Raw genomic sequence first — 15812 nt, forward strand, 5'->3', positions numbered from 1 at the left:
TTCCCCTATAACCCACGTGGTCCTGAAGACCACGACTTTTGCCATCACTCTTGAGAAGTATTAATAATTAAAATCCTCCAGTTACTTGAATGCACACGCATGATCTCTGCACAGAAAGTAGAATGGTCAGTTTTCGCCATGCCCTTCTCCAGGAGATCTTCCCAACCCAGGGATCGAACCTGCGTCTCTTATGTCTGCTACATTGACAGGCAGGTTCTTTACCGCTAGTGCCACCTGGGAGCCTTTGTAATGCTGGTCAGGTTACTTAACCACTCTGTGCTTCAGTTTCCTTATCTGTAAAACGGAGATAAGCCTGGGGCCTACTTCATAAGGCGGTTGTGACAGTCACAACTAAACTGAGATCCCGTAGTACGTTCTCAGTAAAGGTTGGTTCTTAGTAGCCTTACGATGGTGCTGGTGGTGGTTGCTCTCATATAAATGAGAGCAAGGATGATAGCTTCCAGTTAGATCATTCTCTAGAGAAGAGAAGACAAAATGGAAGGGTGAGGCTTCTGGAATGGGGAAATTGGGAGGGGACATGATAGTCATTAAGAGCATGTTCTTTGGGGATATTGGGGGCACAGATGAGACGTGATGGAGGGACACAGATGGCAAGGCCAGGCCAGTGAGCTTCAGAGGGGTTCTTTTGATGTAGGAATTTGAGAGATTCCAGGGATGCTAGAGATCTAGACCAGGAATCTGGCAAGGGCAGCCACAGATCATGCAGAGATGTGGAGTGGTACAGAGCACAAACTCTGGAGTCAGGCCACCTTGAGTTCAAATCCTGGCTCTGCCTCGGTAACTTAGGGCAAGATACCTGGCTTACCCCCTTTGCCTCAGTTGTCCCATCAGTAAAATTAATAATACCTGCCTCCAAGAGGAGCTATAGAATGGAATGAGCTAATGCATGTAAATTACTAGGAAAAGTACCTGGCCAGTTGTAAGCACTTGTTAGTTCTCATTATACTCAGAGTCCTTTAAATGTTTAAGGGAAAAGAGTTTAAAAATTAGAATTTCTGTTTAGATGTGCAGTTCACAAATTGCAACACCACCATGGGACCGAATTATCTGGGTCATAGCTTCACACGCATGACTAAACCAATGTCTTCTGTAATCCCCTCTGAAAAACAATAGGGCCTCTCGTTAAATGAATTAATACATGTCAAATGCCTGGAATTTAATAAATACTCAAAACATGTTGGTGGTTGTCATTATTACTATAATTATTCTGCTGCATACTGATGGGAGGCAGGATTGAGAAGGCAGTTCTAAATAGAGCTTCTCAGAGCTCAAATTTTCCAGGTGACCTCAACTATTACAATATTCTTTTCTTTTTGCTTCATACCTTTGTCAGAATAACCCAGGTAACAGGGTTACTCTGGCCTCACAAAATGGATTGAGAGGTGCTCCTTTTTTCCCTCTGTTCTCTGGAAGGATTTGGGTAAGATAGATATTACTTAGTCCTTAAACATTTGGTAGATTTACCATTGAAGCCAGCAGGGCTTAGACGTATTTTTTGTTTTTTTGCAGGGGGATTTTTAATGATTAATTCCATTTCTTTTAAAGTCAATGAAATAGTTTTTCTATTTCTTTCTCTAATAATTGAATAAGTTATGTTTTTTTAAGAAGTTTTCTATTTCCTCCAAGTTATCAAATTTATTGCTATCAAGTGGTTCATACTATTTATTTAGTATCCTTTTGAAGCTGTAAGATTAGATCAGTTCATGAGGGTGGGGATGGAATTGTGCTATGTGCTAAGTCGCTTCAGTTATGTCCGGCTCTTTGCGACCCTATGGGCCATAGCCTGTCAGGCTCCTCTGTCCATGGGATTTCCCAGGCAAGAATACTGGAGTGGGTTGCCATTTCCTCCTCCAGGGGATCGAACCCAAAACTCTTATGTCTCCTGCCTTGGCAGGTGGGTTCTTTATCCACTAGCTCCTCCTGGGAAGCCTGGGAATGAAATTATAGCTCTTATTAGAAGAAAGCAGGTTTCTCCATGCCTGGCACCAAAGAAGGACCAAGTAAGGACGTAAGGAGAAGACAGCCATCTGTAAGTCACAAACGGAGTTCTCCCCAAATCTGCTGACACCTGGACCTCAGAGTTTCTGGTCTCCAGAACTGTGAAAAATAATTGTCTGCTGTTTAAGCCACCCAGCCTATGGTATTTGCTTGATTAGACACACATATCTTTTTCAAACTGAAATACCTATTGGCCTGTCAGGTGGTATATAAAACAGGATAGATGTGGTGTGTCTTCCAAAGCCAGCAGCAAGCTTTGACAGCAAACAGTTGTATTATTTTTAAACAATGGATGCATGATGGAGCATGATACCACACATGGGTTGAAGAATGTCAAGTTTGCACCAGAATGACCTTGACTCCTTGGGGGCTTTCCATGTTTGTTCTTCTGCCTGGAGGCCCACAGCAGTGACTGGAGCCTGTGTACTTCTGGCTCATGAGACCCGATGGTTAAATTTTCATGAATTTTGCTAGCTAGTTGAACATACACACTATTTAAGGTGAAATTTTATAAATTGGTGTTAAATAAAATGTATCAAAACAAAGGTAATAGATAGTCAAACTCATTACTTCCTAGTTGTGTTACTATTTTGTAAGGTCTTGATGTTATTTACATCTACGGTTATCTACCTCTACTATTATTTACCTCTAAATGTACAGTGGAAATACTGTAGAGTGTTATACTGTCCATCTCTGAGCATTCTGCGCCCAGTGATGTAACTTGGTGGCTTGAAATCAGCCATGTGGAGGTATTCACATCACAGAAATCAGTTCAATTCAGTTCAGTTCAGTTCAGTCGCTCAGTCGTGTCCAACTCTCTGCGACCCCATGAATCACAGCACGCCAGGCCTCCCTGTCCATCACCAACTCCCAGAGTTCACTCAGACTCACATCCATCGAGTCCGTGATGCCATCCAGCCATCTCATCCTCAGTCGTCCCCTTCTCCTCCTGCCCCCAATCCCTCCCAGCATCAGAGTCTTTTCCAATGAGTCAACTCTTCCCATGAGGTGGCCAAAGTACTGGAGCTTCAGCTTTAGCATCATTCCTTCCAACTCAGCAGTGGCCATAGGACTGGAAAAGGTCAGTTTTCATTCCAATTCCAAAGAAAGGCAATGCAAAAGAATGCTCAAACTACCGCACAATTGCACTCATCTCACAGAAATCAGTAAGCACTACAAATCAGGCCTTGGCTTATCGCTTGGGTGCATGTCTAGTCTTAAGGTGATGGGAAAATTAAATAATGCAGATCACACTTGAAATACGTTGTCTATAGCTGGGACACTGTGGACAGCATGAAAAATGAGGAGCTTTGCGTCCAACATTTTTTCATGTGGATCATTTTTTTAAAGTCTTTATTGAGTTTATTACAATATTGCTTCTGCCTTATGATTTGGTTTTTTGACCATGAAGCACGTGGGATCTTGGCTCTCCAACCAGGGAACAAACCCACACCCCCCTGCATTGGAAGGCAAAGTTGTAATCACTGAACCGTCAGGGAAGTCCCCTCCTCCAGTATTTGAAAACCACCATTTGATTCAATAAAGAAGACACACCATTGATAAATGGACTAGTCATTGAGTCCATTTTGTCTTAATAATTAATATAAAGGAAAATATAGCTAACATTCCAGGTGGCACTCGTGGTAAAGAATTTCCCTGCCAGTGCAGGAGATACGGGTTCAATCACTGGGTCTGGAAGATGTCCTGGTAGGAAATGGCAACCCTCTCCAGTCTTCTTGCCTGGAAAATTCCTGGACAGAGGAGCCTGGCGGGCTACAACCCATGGGGTCGCAAACAGTCAGACACAACTTAGCACACACACATTCATAGTGGAACTAAACTCATTGATCGATGACTTGAGTGACTTCTTAGCTGAACTGAATAGTAATTAAGAACTTTTATACACACATACCTGCAGTTTTTCAGTTGTTAAACAATTCCCAGCACGCCACTTGAGGAATACCAGGTGGGTAGAGTCTGATAAGGTCACTTGAGTTTGAGAAGAACTAACTATTGAAAATGGTCCCGTGATTGGCACAGATTTGCTGGTAAAAGTGCATGACAATATCTCAGTCATTTTCCTAGTCTCAACTCCCAGTCTGGGCAGGAGTAATGTTTGCGGAATGGAAGACAGTGAGTTGTAAGTGTTGTAAGCGTTGTCTCTGAGTTACAAGTATTAGTCACATCAACAAATACTCTGGGTTCCTACTAAAAGTTCCAGACACTGCTCTTGCCTTCAGGGACACAATCCCAGCCCTCCTAGAGTTTACATTCTAGTGGAGGAGAAAACCAGTAAGGTATAAAAATCTGCTTTCAGGTTAATTTCATCAGTCAACTTGACCATGCTAAGAGATGCCTAACTCGTTGGTGAAACATTATTTCCAAGTGTCTGTGAGGATGTCTCCGGAATAGATTGCATTTGAATCAGCCTCAATCTGTTTTGTTTTGGATCTTTGAAATTGCACTGTCAAGCTGTCCTAGATTCTAGTAATCAGCTGACAACTTGGTTAAGAGAGTTGGCTCTGGAGGCAGACTGCTTTGGTTCACAGTCATTGCCTCGCTACTGACCTCCTTGCATCTTAAACTGCCAATCCATCAAACGGTCATATTAATTGCACCTACTTCACTGGGATTTTGTAAAGAATAAACAACACCTGGTACTTAATAACCCAAGGTTGTTGCTGTTGTTTAGTCACTAAATCGTGTCTGACTGCTTTGCAATACCATAGACTATAGTCCACCAGGCTCCTCTGTCCATGGGATTCTCCAGGCAAGAATACTGGAGTGGGTTGCTGTTTCCTCCTCCAGCGGATCTTCCCCACCCAGGAATCGAACCTGCATCTCCTACACGGGCAGGTGGATTCTTTACCACTGAGCCACCTGAGAAGACCAATAAATAAATATCAGTAACTATTGTCACTTTTCATAGAGTGTGTACCAGGTATTGGACATTGTGCTAAATGCTGTGTATGGGTGCAGCAGTAGCTTCTGCTGCTCTGTCTGCATCCCTTTTGGCACTCACCATTCTGCACAGGCCAATAGCTTCTTACTGAACCCAGGATGCTCGGCAGGAGCATGTTCTCTGGCTGCTGCACAGGGCAGGCCCAAGTGCTGGGGAGTTAACGCTCCCACAAGCAACCCTCAACCAACGATGACCAAGAGTTGGCAGCTTCCTTGCCTCCCGGGGGCACTGAGGCCTGATCTACCCTTTCTTCAGGGGTCCCGATCAAGACCCCACCCCACCTGCCCACAGTGGTAACCGTCTCGTTAAGACGTCATCTTGGCTTCCTTCTCTATTTCACTTCCTCAGTGCCCTTTCAGAGCTTTCTAGGATTGCCCGTCAAGCAAACTACTTTCACTTTCACACACTGTCTCTCTTTTTGGCTGTGCCATGTGGCATGAAAGACCTTAGCTCCCCCACCAGGGATTGAACCTGTGCCCCCTGTGGTGGAAGCACTGAGTCTTAACCACTGGACCGCCAGGGAAGTCCCTCAAACCGCTTTCACCCCCGTGCTCCTCTCAGGGACTGCTTCAGAGACAATGGGGTATTTCACGTGACCTTCGCACAGTCCTATAAAATGACAGGTATGGCTCCCCCCACTTTATAGTTGAGTAAAATGAGGCTCAGATCGGTGACACCACCTGCTCAAGGTCTGAGCCTTGGGCGCATACCCTCTCCACTGCCTCCCCAAGGAACGTGCCTTGGGGATGGGCCTTGCTCCAGGACCTCTTCTGTCCCTGCCACCCCAAGCTCTGCTGACCCTCCTAAGCTTGCATCTCCCCGCTGCAGGAAGGTCGCTGCCTGTTCGTCATCCTGCTCATGGCGGTGTACTGGTGCACCGAGGCCCTGCCCCTCTCGGTGACGGCCCTGCTGCCCATCGTCCTCTTCCCCTTCTTGGGCATCCTGCCCTCCAACAAGGTCTGCGCCCAGTACTTCCTGGACACCAACTTCCTCTTCCTCAGCGGTCTGATCATGGCCAGCGCCATCGAGGAATGGAACCTGCACCGGAGAATTGCCCTTAAGGTCCTGACGCTCACCGGGGTCCAGCCAGCCAGGTAAGGCCAGGTAATGGGGTCCAGCCCAGAGGTGGGGAGGCAGAGGGACCCCATTCTCGGAGCCCAACCCCACCCTTCCTGCTCTGGTCATCCGGAGCGACAAACTCATCATGTCCCACCATCCACTTGTTCATTCATTCCCCAAATATTTAGTGAGCCCCGCTCTGTGTGCCAGACACAGTGCTTGACTCAGGTGACTTGGGGCTGAATCCTACCTTTCCTGCTCTGGGAGTGACCTACCCTCTCTCGGCCTATAAAATAATGATATGAGAGTCTGCACAGTAAGTGCTGGCTCTGTCATCCTGGTTTTCTATTTACCAGCCAAGGTGACCCAGTGGGTGGGGAGTGGATGGAAAGATGGCCTTGGAGAGACAAGGAGATAGGGTCCATTCCTACGGGGTCTCGGGACTCCTGGATAGGATTCAGACTTTCATTTTAAGAGAATTGAATGGCCTTTAAAATGAAGTTGTTGTTCTTTTTTTTTTTTTTGCAGTTTGCTACATCTTAAGGCGTCCTTCCCAGTAATGTTATTTAAATGCATAAAGCATATGTAGGAGTTAAAACGACAACAATCACAGCAAAATGAACTTATCCAAATAATGTTTTAAAACCACACAAATTTGTGATAGAAAAAAATTTCTGATAGAATACCATATGAACTTCTTTATTAACACAATAAACGATGAGATCTAGTGACAGCCTAGTAATTGTAGTTTTGAGGCTGTAACCAAGTCCCTTCTAATAATACTGAACTTTATTGTTTTCATTAATCACTGAAGGAAATATTCAATTTCTATTGAAGTGAAAGTGAAGCGAAAGTGAAAGTCGCTCAGTCGTGTCTGACTTTTTGGGACCGCATGGACTATACAGCCCATGGAATTCTCCAGGCCAGAATACTGGAATGGGTAGCCTTTCCCTTCTCCAGGGGATCTTCCCAACCCAGGAGTTGAACCCAGGTCTCCTGCATTGCAGGCGGACTCTTTACCAACTAACCTATGAGGGCATATTAGATGTTAGTAAAGTAGAGCTTCACTTTACTCCCATCATTTCCGTCCTGAATTATATCCATGGCCCCTCTGTCTATGAATCTCTGCTTTAAAGAATTCTAAGCTGCAGAGTGACATGACTAGATTGGCATTTTTTAAAAATTCCTCTTGGCTGCCACATGGGGAGCAAATGAGGCTGAGAAGCTGGATGCCGCCCAGGTGACTTCCTCCTGAAGGAGGTTATATCTGACACTGAAGAGAGGCTGAGGCTACTATCAAACCCATTTTAAAGTTTGTTGTTGTTGTTCAGTCACTAAGTTTTGCCCAGCTCTTTGAGACCCCATGGACTGCTGCACGCCAGGCTCTCTTGTCCTTTACTATCTCCTAAGTTTGCTCCAACTCATGTTCATTGAATTGGTCATGCCATCCAACTATCTCAAGCTCTGTCGTCCCTTTCTCCTCCTGCCCTCAACCTCTCCCAGCATCAGGGTCTTTTCCAATGAGTCGGCTCCTCGTATCAGGTGGCCAAAGTATTGGAGCTTCAGTAACAGTCCTTCCAATGAATATTCAGGGTTTTAAAGTTATAACAATGAAAACAATATGACACTAGTTCAGAAGCAGATTTTTAAAACACATAATAAATAATCTGGAAGAAATCTAGATCTGTGGGGAAGGGAAGGATTCAATAAACAGTAGATGTTGGTATAACTGATTCATTAAAAAAAATCTTCTTAGATCTGACTTTGCTTTATCAGTTTAGTTTAGTCGCTCAGTCGTGTCTGACTCTTTGCGACCCCATGAACCGCAGTACACCAGGCCTCCCTGTCCATCACCAACTCCCAGAGTTTACCCAAACTCATGTCCATTGAGTCGGTGATGTCATCCAACCATCTCATCCTCTGTCATCTCCTTCTCCTCCTGCCCTCAATCTTTCCCAGCAATGGGGTCTTTTCAAATGAGTCAGCTCTTTGCATCAGGTGGCCAAAGTATTGGAGTTTCAGCTTCAACACAGTCCTTCCAATGAATACCCAGGACTGATCTCCTTTAGGATGGACTGGTTGGATCTCCTTGCAGTCCAAGGGACTTTCAAGAGTCTTCTCCAACACCACAGTTCAAAAGCATCGATTCTTTGGCACTCAGCTTTCTTTATAGTCCAACTCTCACATCCATACATGACCACTGGAAAAACCATAGCCTTGACTAGACGGACCTTTGTTGACAAAGTAATGTCTCTGCTTTTTAATATGCTGTCTATACATCTAAATAAATTCCAGGTGGATTAAGAGTTCAATGTAAAGGAAAAAAACCCACTAAATTTGGATTCCTATTGGTGGGAAGGACCAAGTGATGGCAGGCAGTCCAGGCATCAGTAGGCATGTTTGGCAGCTGATGAGAAATTCAGCAGAGCCTGAGAGGGGCGCCTGGGAAGAAGGGACGAGGGAGAGGAGGCTGGAAAGACTGTTTAGGGTAAAATAGTGAAAAATCTTGGTGTCAAGGCATCTTTTTTTCTGCAATGGGTGCCATTAAGGATTTGGGGGCAAAGGAGAGAAAATTTAGGGTTGGGTCCCCTCTGGAACTATTTTACCTTGGGTACCTGAGGTCAGTTCACTTACATACAGCTAGTCATTTCCTTAAGAGCTAGAATAAGCATGGTGAGCAGATTTGGTTTCCACTGGTCACTGGCTCATCCTCGCTGGGTCTTGACTTTCCATCTGTAGACAAGTGGGAGGCAAACTGGGACCAGGGGCCCCGGTTCTAGATCTGCCCCTAACTCCCTCTGTTCCCAGGCTCATCCTGGGGATGATGGCGACCACCTCGTTTCTGTCCATGTGGTTGAGCAACACTGCCTCTACCGCCATGATGCTGCCCATCGCCAATGCCATCTTGAAGAGTCTCTTCGGCCACAGGGATTCTCATAAGGACCTCAGCTGGGAGAGTGAAGAGACTGTGGGTGAGTCTGTGGGAAGGGACTGGGAGCAACTCCACCAGGGTGGGAGAGTAGGATGATCAAGCGAGCGGTGTCGGGGAAGGCAGAGGGGATGCACTTACTGAGCACCTACTATGTGCCAAGTTTCATAATGAGAATAACTGAGGATTAGCTAAATCAAACCACGGTACCTTTTTTTAAAAGTGTATTTATTGAGCATTTACTATGTACTAAGCAATGAGTTAAACACTTTACGTACATTACCTCCTTGGCCTCTCAAAACAGCCTTTATGAAGTAGGCACTATGTAAATTGAAACAACAACGAAATGTACTTCAGTGAGATTGGCAAAAATAAGAAGGCTGGAGAGTGCCCAATGTTGGCAGGAATGGGGGCCACTGGAACTCTCTTTGCTGCTACAGAGTGTGAACAATCAGCCTTTCCTAAGGGCATTCTGCAAATATTTAATCAAATTAAGGGTTCATATACCCTGGAATGCAGAAATTTAGCCCTGAATGCAAGTACCAAAAGTCCAGAAGGAGACACACGTCATGTGACCATCTTTGGCGCAGCAGTCCCTATGGTATGCTGGGTCCGGGCCAGGGTTCAGATATGGCCACCATCGCCAGTAATGGAGGAGGTAGATTGTGGAGAGCACTCTCACTGACCACTGAACTGCTTTCTGGAGGAAAGATTCAGAGGGACATAAAGTTATATAATGCTTCCTCGTTGGCTCAACAGTCAAGAATATGCTTGCAATGCAGGAGCCACAGGGAATGTGGGTTTGATCTCTGGGTTGAGAATATGGAAGAGGGCACCTTCTCATTAGCAACCCACTCCAATACTCTTACCTAGAGAATCCCATGGACAGAGGAGCCCGGCGGGCTACAGTCCATAGGGTCACAAAGAGTTGGACACGACCGAAGCAACTTAGCATTCATGCATATTTATATAAATCTCATAAAACCTAGTTGTGATTGGGAAAGCCAAAATGAGTTATATTGGTTTGGCCCAAAAGTTCATTGGGCTTTCTGTAACACCTTATGAAAGTGAAAGTGAAAGTCGCTTGGTCGTGTCTGACTCTTTGCGACCCCATGACTATACAGTCCATGGACTTCTCCAGGCCAGCATACTGGAGTTGGTAGCCTTTCCCTTCTCCAGGGGATCTTTCCAACCCAGGGATCGAACCTATGTCTCCCACATTGCAGGCGGATTCTTTACCAGCTGAGCCACAGCAAAACTCAAGGATACTAGAGTGGGTAGCCTATCCCTTCTCTAGGGTATCTTCCCGACACAGCAACTGAATCGGGGTCTCCTGCATTGCAGGCAGATTCTTTACCAACTGAACCATCAGGGAAGCCTGTAACACTTCATGGAAAAACCCAAACAAATGTTTGGGCCGACCCAAGAGAACACAACACCATTATGTAAATTAAAAATACTTACAAAAGACAGAACATTTTGCAAGAACATAAACAAAGGAAAAGCTACACATTCAATGCATCAGAGGGGTTGCTTTGAAAAGGATGGAATTGGGAAATGGGGATAAAAGGGACCAAATTAATAAATAAATAAGAGTGGCCTCGTGCAACACAGAATGAGAACCTACTGTAAGCTGAGGAATTAGACTCAGTTAAATCTCAGAAATTGTGTTCTAAAGGCGACAAAACACAAGTGGCTGCCATATCATTAAATGACTAAATGAGGGCTCAGAGAGGAGAATTGACTTCCCTGAGTCACACAGCACGCAAATGGCAGAGCACAGCTTTGCACCCAGGCAGCCTGGCTACAGAGCCCACTCCCTTCCCCTGTGGAGTCAGCAGCATCAGTGAGAATTCTTTTGGCTGCAGATAAGAGGATGCCTGTCTGCAAGTGACTTAAAGAACAAAGGGTTATCTTCCTTGTCAGAGAAGGGCAGTGCCAGGTCATTTCACAGACACAGGGATGTCAAGACTGTTCACTGGCTTCTCTGTGATTCCCTTGGTCTTCCCTTCCTAATTTCCAAATGGCTGCCATATCCTATCTGCTTTAAAACATCTTTCTTTTTGTTTACACAGTTCAGTTTAGTCATTCAGTCGTGTCCGACTCTTTGTGACCCCATGAATTGCAGCACGCCAGGCCTCCCTGTCCATCACCAAGTCCCAGAGTCCACGCAAACCCATGTCCATTGAGTCAGGGATGCCATCCAACCATCTCATCCTCTGTCATCTCCTTCTCCTCCTGCCCTCAATCTTTCCCAGCATCAGAGTCTTTTCAAATGAGTCAGCTCTTCACATCAGGTGGCCAAAGTATTGGAGTTTCAGCTTTAGCATCAGTCCAGTGAACACCCAGAACTGATCTAACTGATCTCCTTTAGGATCTCCTTGCAGTCCAGGGGACTAAGAGTCTTCTCCAGCACCACAGTTCAAAAGCATCAATTTTTTGGCACTCAGCTTTCTTTATAGTCCAACTCTCACATCCATACATGACCACTGGAAAAACCATAACCTTTATTAGATGGACCTTTGTTGGCAAAGTAATGCCTCTGCTTTTTAATATGCTGTCTAGGTTGGTCATAACTTTCCTTCCAAGGAGTAAGTGTCTTTTTATTTCATGGCTGCAATCAGCATCTGCAGTGGTTTTGGAGCCCAGAAAAATAAAGTCAGCCACGGTTTTCACTGTTTCCCCATCTATCAGGAGATGACAAGAGTGAACATCAACACTCTAGGAATCAGCAAACTAAGATGGACTGGAATGGGTGAATTTAACTCAGATTTAACTCAGATGTTTACGCAGATGTGTTTCAAAAGGAGGTTTTTAAGTTGATATATAAGAGGGCAGAGATTGCAATCTCAATTCTTCCTTTGCAGTTTTAATAATAGAACCCCCACCTTGGCACATGACTGTGCAGAGAAAAGGCTGAATGTCTCAGCTTCCCTCACGATTAGATATGGTCATGTGATCACGATTAGCCAATGGGGTATGAGTAGGAATGGTGTGTGCAGCTTCTGGCCCTTCCCTGCCTGCTTCCTACTCCATCTGGCTGAGATGTGAATAGGATGCTGCAGATGACAGATGCTACCTGGGACCCAAAAATGGAAGGTGTGTGTTGAGAGCTGAGACGGTAGGTCTGCAGCAGTACCTTTCGATCATTTACCCCAACAAACACAAGAAGCCTTATCTATGAAACCATGAGCCTTGTGTGTGCTGTTTCTTCGAATATGCGTGAAAATAATTACCTGTCTGTTAAAAATCTAAACTCTGATTCATGTACCATCTAAGTTGGCTTCCCAGGAGGCTCAGTGGTAAAGAATCTGCCTGCTAATGCAGAAGCCGCAGGACACATAGATTCGATCCCTGGAGGGCATGGCAACCCACACCAGTATTCTTGTCTGGAAAATTCCAGGAGACTGGGGGCTACAGTCCCTGTGGTTGCAGAGGTGGACACGAGTGAGTGACTGAGTACGCAGGAACACACCATCTGAGTTAATCTCACTTACTGTGATACGGGTATTTCTCCATCATGCAGTCAATGGTCTTGCTTATTTTCTTTTCATGACAGCCCTGAAAGCTAGAAATAGTTATGTCCTTTACAGGTGAGGTTCAGAGAGGTGACATGGTATGTCCAGAATCAATCACATTGTTGATGAAGTGGCAAAGGTGTGATCTATACAAGGTCAAAGTCTTCCATGGGGGCAGGAAGAGATGTTCTATGGCAGGGGTCAGCAAACTCTTTCTGTAAGTGACAAGACGGTAACATATTTAACCCTTTGCTGGCCACTCTGTCACAACTGCTCAAACTCTGCCCTTGCAGGGAGAAACCATCCATAGATGATATGTAAATGAGTGGGTGTGGCTGTGAGCCAATGAAATTTTGCTTGTGGGTGCTGAAATTAAAACCTTGTATAATTTTTACATCACAAAATTTTATTCTTCTACTGATTTTTTTCCATCCACTTAAAACCATAGCTGGCAGGCAGCAGGCAGGATTCAGCCTGTGGACCACAGTGTGCAGATCTCGAGTATTCCCTAGCAGATGCCTAGTAATGGCTCAGACAGTAAAGAATCTGCCTGCAATGCAGGAGACCAGGTTTGATCCCTGGGTTGGGAAGATTCCCTGGAGAAGTGCATGGCTACCCTCTCCAGTATTATTGGCCGGAGAATCCAATGGACAGAGGAGCTTGACAGGTTACAGTCTGTGGGGTCACAAAGAGTCGGACACAACTGAGCAACTAACACTTTCACTTTTCAGTATTGGCTTTGTCAGTTTTCAAACTGTTTCCCCTGAGTCCTAGGGCTCCAAGAGACTGCCTCATAGTCACTGTGGGGTGGCAGCAAGTAGTTAACTCTGCTCCTTCTCCTCATTTCAACCCAGCTGCTCCCTCTTTATAATACTTTATACCTGAGCTTCCAAGTAACTGTCTCCGATGTTTGTTGAGCACTTACTTCGTGCTAAGTAGGTCTCATCTTAGGGCCTTACCTCTGAATGACATGGAACTCGCATTGACCTCATTTAGAGGAGTGGAAGAGGAGGGAGAAACTGAAAAAGTGGTTGATTGTAGTCCCCAAGGTCACGTGGTTTCAAAACAGCAGCTCTGGTATTTTGAATCCAGTCTGCTTGACTTTACAGCCTGTGCTCTTCTGTTGATCTACCTCCCACAGAAGTCTTTTTTCCACCCCCCAAGAGTTTAGTGGCAAAGGGGGAAAAAAGTGTGAAAGACCGTTATGTGAAAGAGGAAGTAAAACCTGAGACTCAGGAAGGGGAAGGGGCTTGCCCAAGGTCACACACAGCGTGAGATCCAGAGTCTCTGCCCTTACTCTGCAGGATGTCGGGAGGCAGGAGACCCGGCGGGGGGTGGGAGCAGACACCTGCTTTCATAGGCGGTGGGATCAGAGAGCAGGGATTGGTTAATGATCAGCCCTCAGACCTAAACCAGGTAATTCCAGGGCAAAGAGACATTCATTCCCTTTCATCCACTTTCTGTGTTCTGTCCTGGTGGCAGGAGGAGAGGGCAGGGGTAGACGGAGTGGAGACTCTGGTCAGGGGCCAGGCCGAGGTGGAGGCTCCTGGAGGCTCGAGGTCCCTGAGGGGAACCCAGAGCAACAACAGTGAGGGTGATGTGAGCTGCCATTTTCTAAAAACGCCCTGTGCCTGTGCTAAATTTTTCAGACCCATTCCCTCATTTAATCTTCATAACCGTACTATGTAGAAGATCATCCCCATTTTAAAGATGAAGAGACTGAGGGTCAGAGAGGCAAAATGATTTGCCCAAAGCAACATGGTGCGTTAGTTGCCGAGTTTTGTCTGAATCTGGAATCTGTGCTTACAGGCACGTGCCAGGACGAGATAGAGCCTGGGGCAGGGCAGGGCTCGCTGGACAAGACCCTGCGGGTCCTCAGTCTTGGAGGGCAGCCCCCTGCTTCTCTGAAGTTCTGTTACACACTTGGCTCCTTGCACTGCCTGGGGGACCAGGGCCGCATGGGTGGTGGCTTCTCCAGCATCCTTCTACAACACATGCTCCGATTAGATCTCGCACTTCATCCCTGAAGGGGTGGCCCATTTCACAGAGGGTGAAACTGATGCACAGAATGGTGAAGTATTTGCCCAAAGCCCCTTAGCCAATAAGGGGACCACCAGGCTTTTGAACCTAAACTCTACAATGCTTTCCCCTCCTTTTTTCTGCCCAAAGAAGGCTGGCTCGGGACCTCCCTGGTAGTTCAGTAGCTAAGACCATGCTCCCAATGCAGTTCAATCCTGGGTTCAATCCTTGGTCAGGGAACTAGATCCCACATGCTGCAATTAAAGATCCCTCAAGCTGCAACTAAGACCCAGCACAGCCAAATAAATTAACTAAAAAGAAAGAAAAAAAGCTGGCTCGCCACCTATGTCTTTCCTTTAGGAATGCCAAAGATGCCATCATTTCAAAAGCAGTCTTGTTGGCTGAGCTAAGCACTGCTCTCTCCTTCCCTCTTCATTCATGAGGCTGTGAGAGGGGCCTCTTCCCAAGGCTCTTTTCTCATCTATAAAACGAGGACAAAGCCTCTCATTTTGTGTATATCATTGTGAAGCATACATGAGAAATGAGATCCTGGCACACAGACGTGGGTAATATGTGGCAGCTACACAGCTGCCATTATATAAAAACCAGTATAAGGGTTCCAAGAATCAGAAAGAGTGGGTAATAAGACCCTACACCTTGATTCAAATTGAAGTTTCCCATGACTCCTAACTGAGAAGGATTTATCTGTTGATTACCCATCTCCATGGACCCCAAGTTCCACGGGAGTTTCTGTCCATCCTTTTCCTTGCTGTGAACTATAGTATTGTTCACCTAGAACACTGTTTGGCATGTAGTAGGTGATCAATAAATGTGTGGAATCTATCAATTAATAAACAAACCAGTTACTGAATTGCTCTAAGCCTCAGTTTCCTAATATATAAAATGGAGATACAAATCCTTACTGCCCAAGTGGTTGTGAGTGTTAAATAAATGCACAGGTGTAAACCTCCCTACCCTGGGGGTCTTTGTTCTCCCTGAGGTGCTCTTTTCCAAATTTGACACAAGAACTCTTTCCTAAGGGCCTTCCATGTGCCAAACTTCAAGAATATTTCAGTCATGCTGGGGAGGTTACATTATAGTTAGCTGTTCTAAGTCTGAGCCAGGTAGGTGCCTTTGGAGATGGGGCGAGACTCAGGGGTGGCAAATCAACAGTCCTGGGAACAAGCCCAACTCTGCCATTAAAAACTCTGCCCCAGAAATTCAACTGGGTCATTATGATGACCCAGTGGGTCATCTCAATCCCAACCTTACCCTATCTGTCCAGGCCTGTTTCCCTACGTGTAAA

General features: G+C 45.7%; 1 protein-coding gene across 1 annotated transcript in view; it reads left to right on the top strand.

Moving 5' to 3' along the window:
* The window catches only part of SLC13A3 (solute carrier family 13 member 3), an 84216-nt gene that overhangs the window by 22525 nt on the left and 45879 nt on the right, over window positions 1–15812 (top strand). The window contains exons 2-3 of the mRNA XM_040248201.1: window positions 5810–6075; window positions 8849–9012. Of these exons, the coding sequence (XP_040104135.1) occupies window positions 5840–6075; window positions 8849–9012 (400 nt within the window). The 5' untranslated portion in view covers window positions 5810–5839. The remainder of the gene's footprint in view (window positions 1–5809; window positions 6076–8848; window positions 9013–15812) is intronic.

Source organism: Oryx dammah, unplaced genomic scaffold (genome assembly GCF_014754425.2).
Source record: "Oryx dammah isolate SB20612 unplaced genomic scaffold, SCBI_Odam_1.1 HiC_scaffold_10, whole genome shotgun sequence".
Lineage (NCBI taxonomy): Eukaryota > Metazoa > Chordata > Mammalia > Artiodactyla > Bovidae > Oryx > Oryx dammah.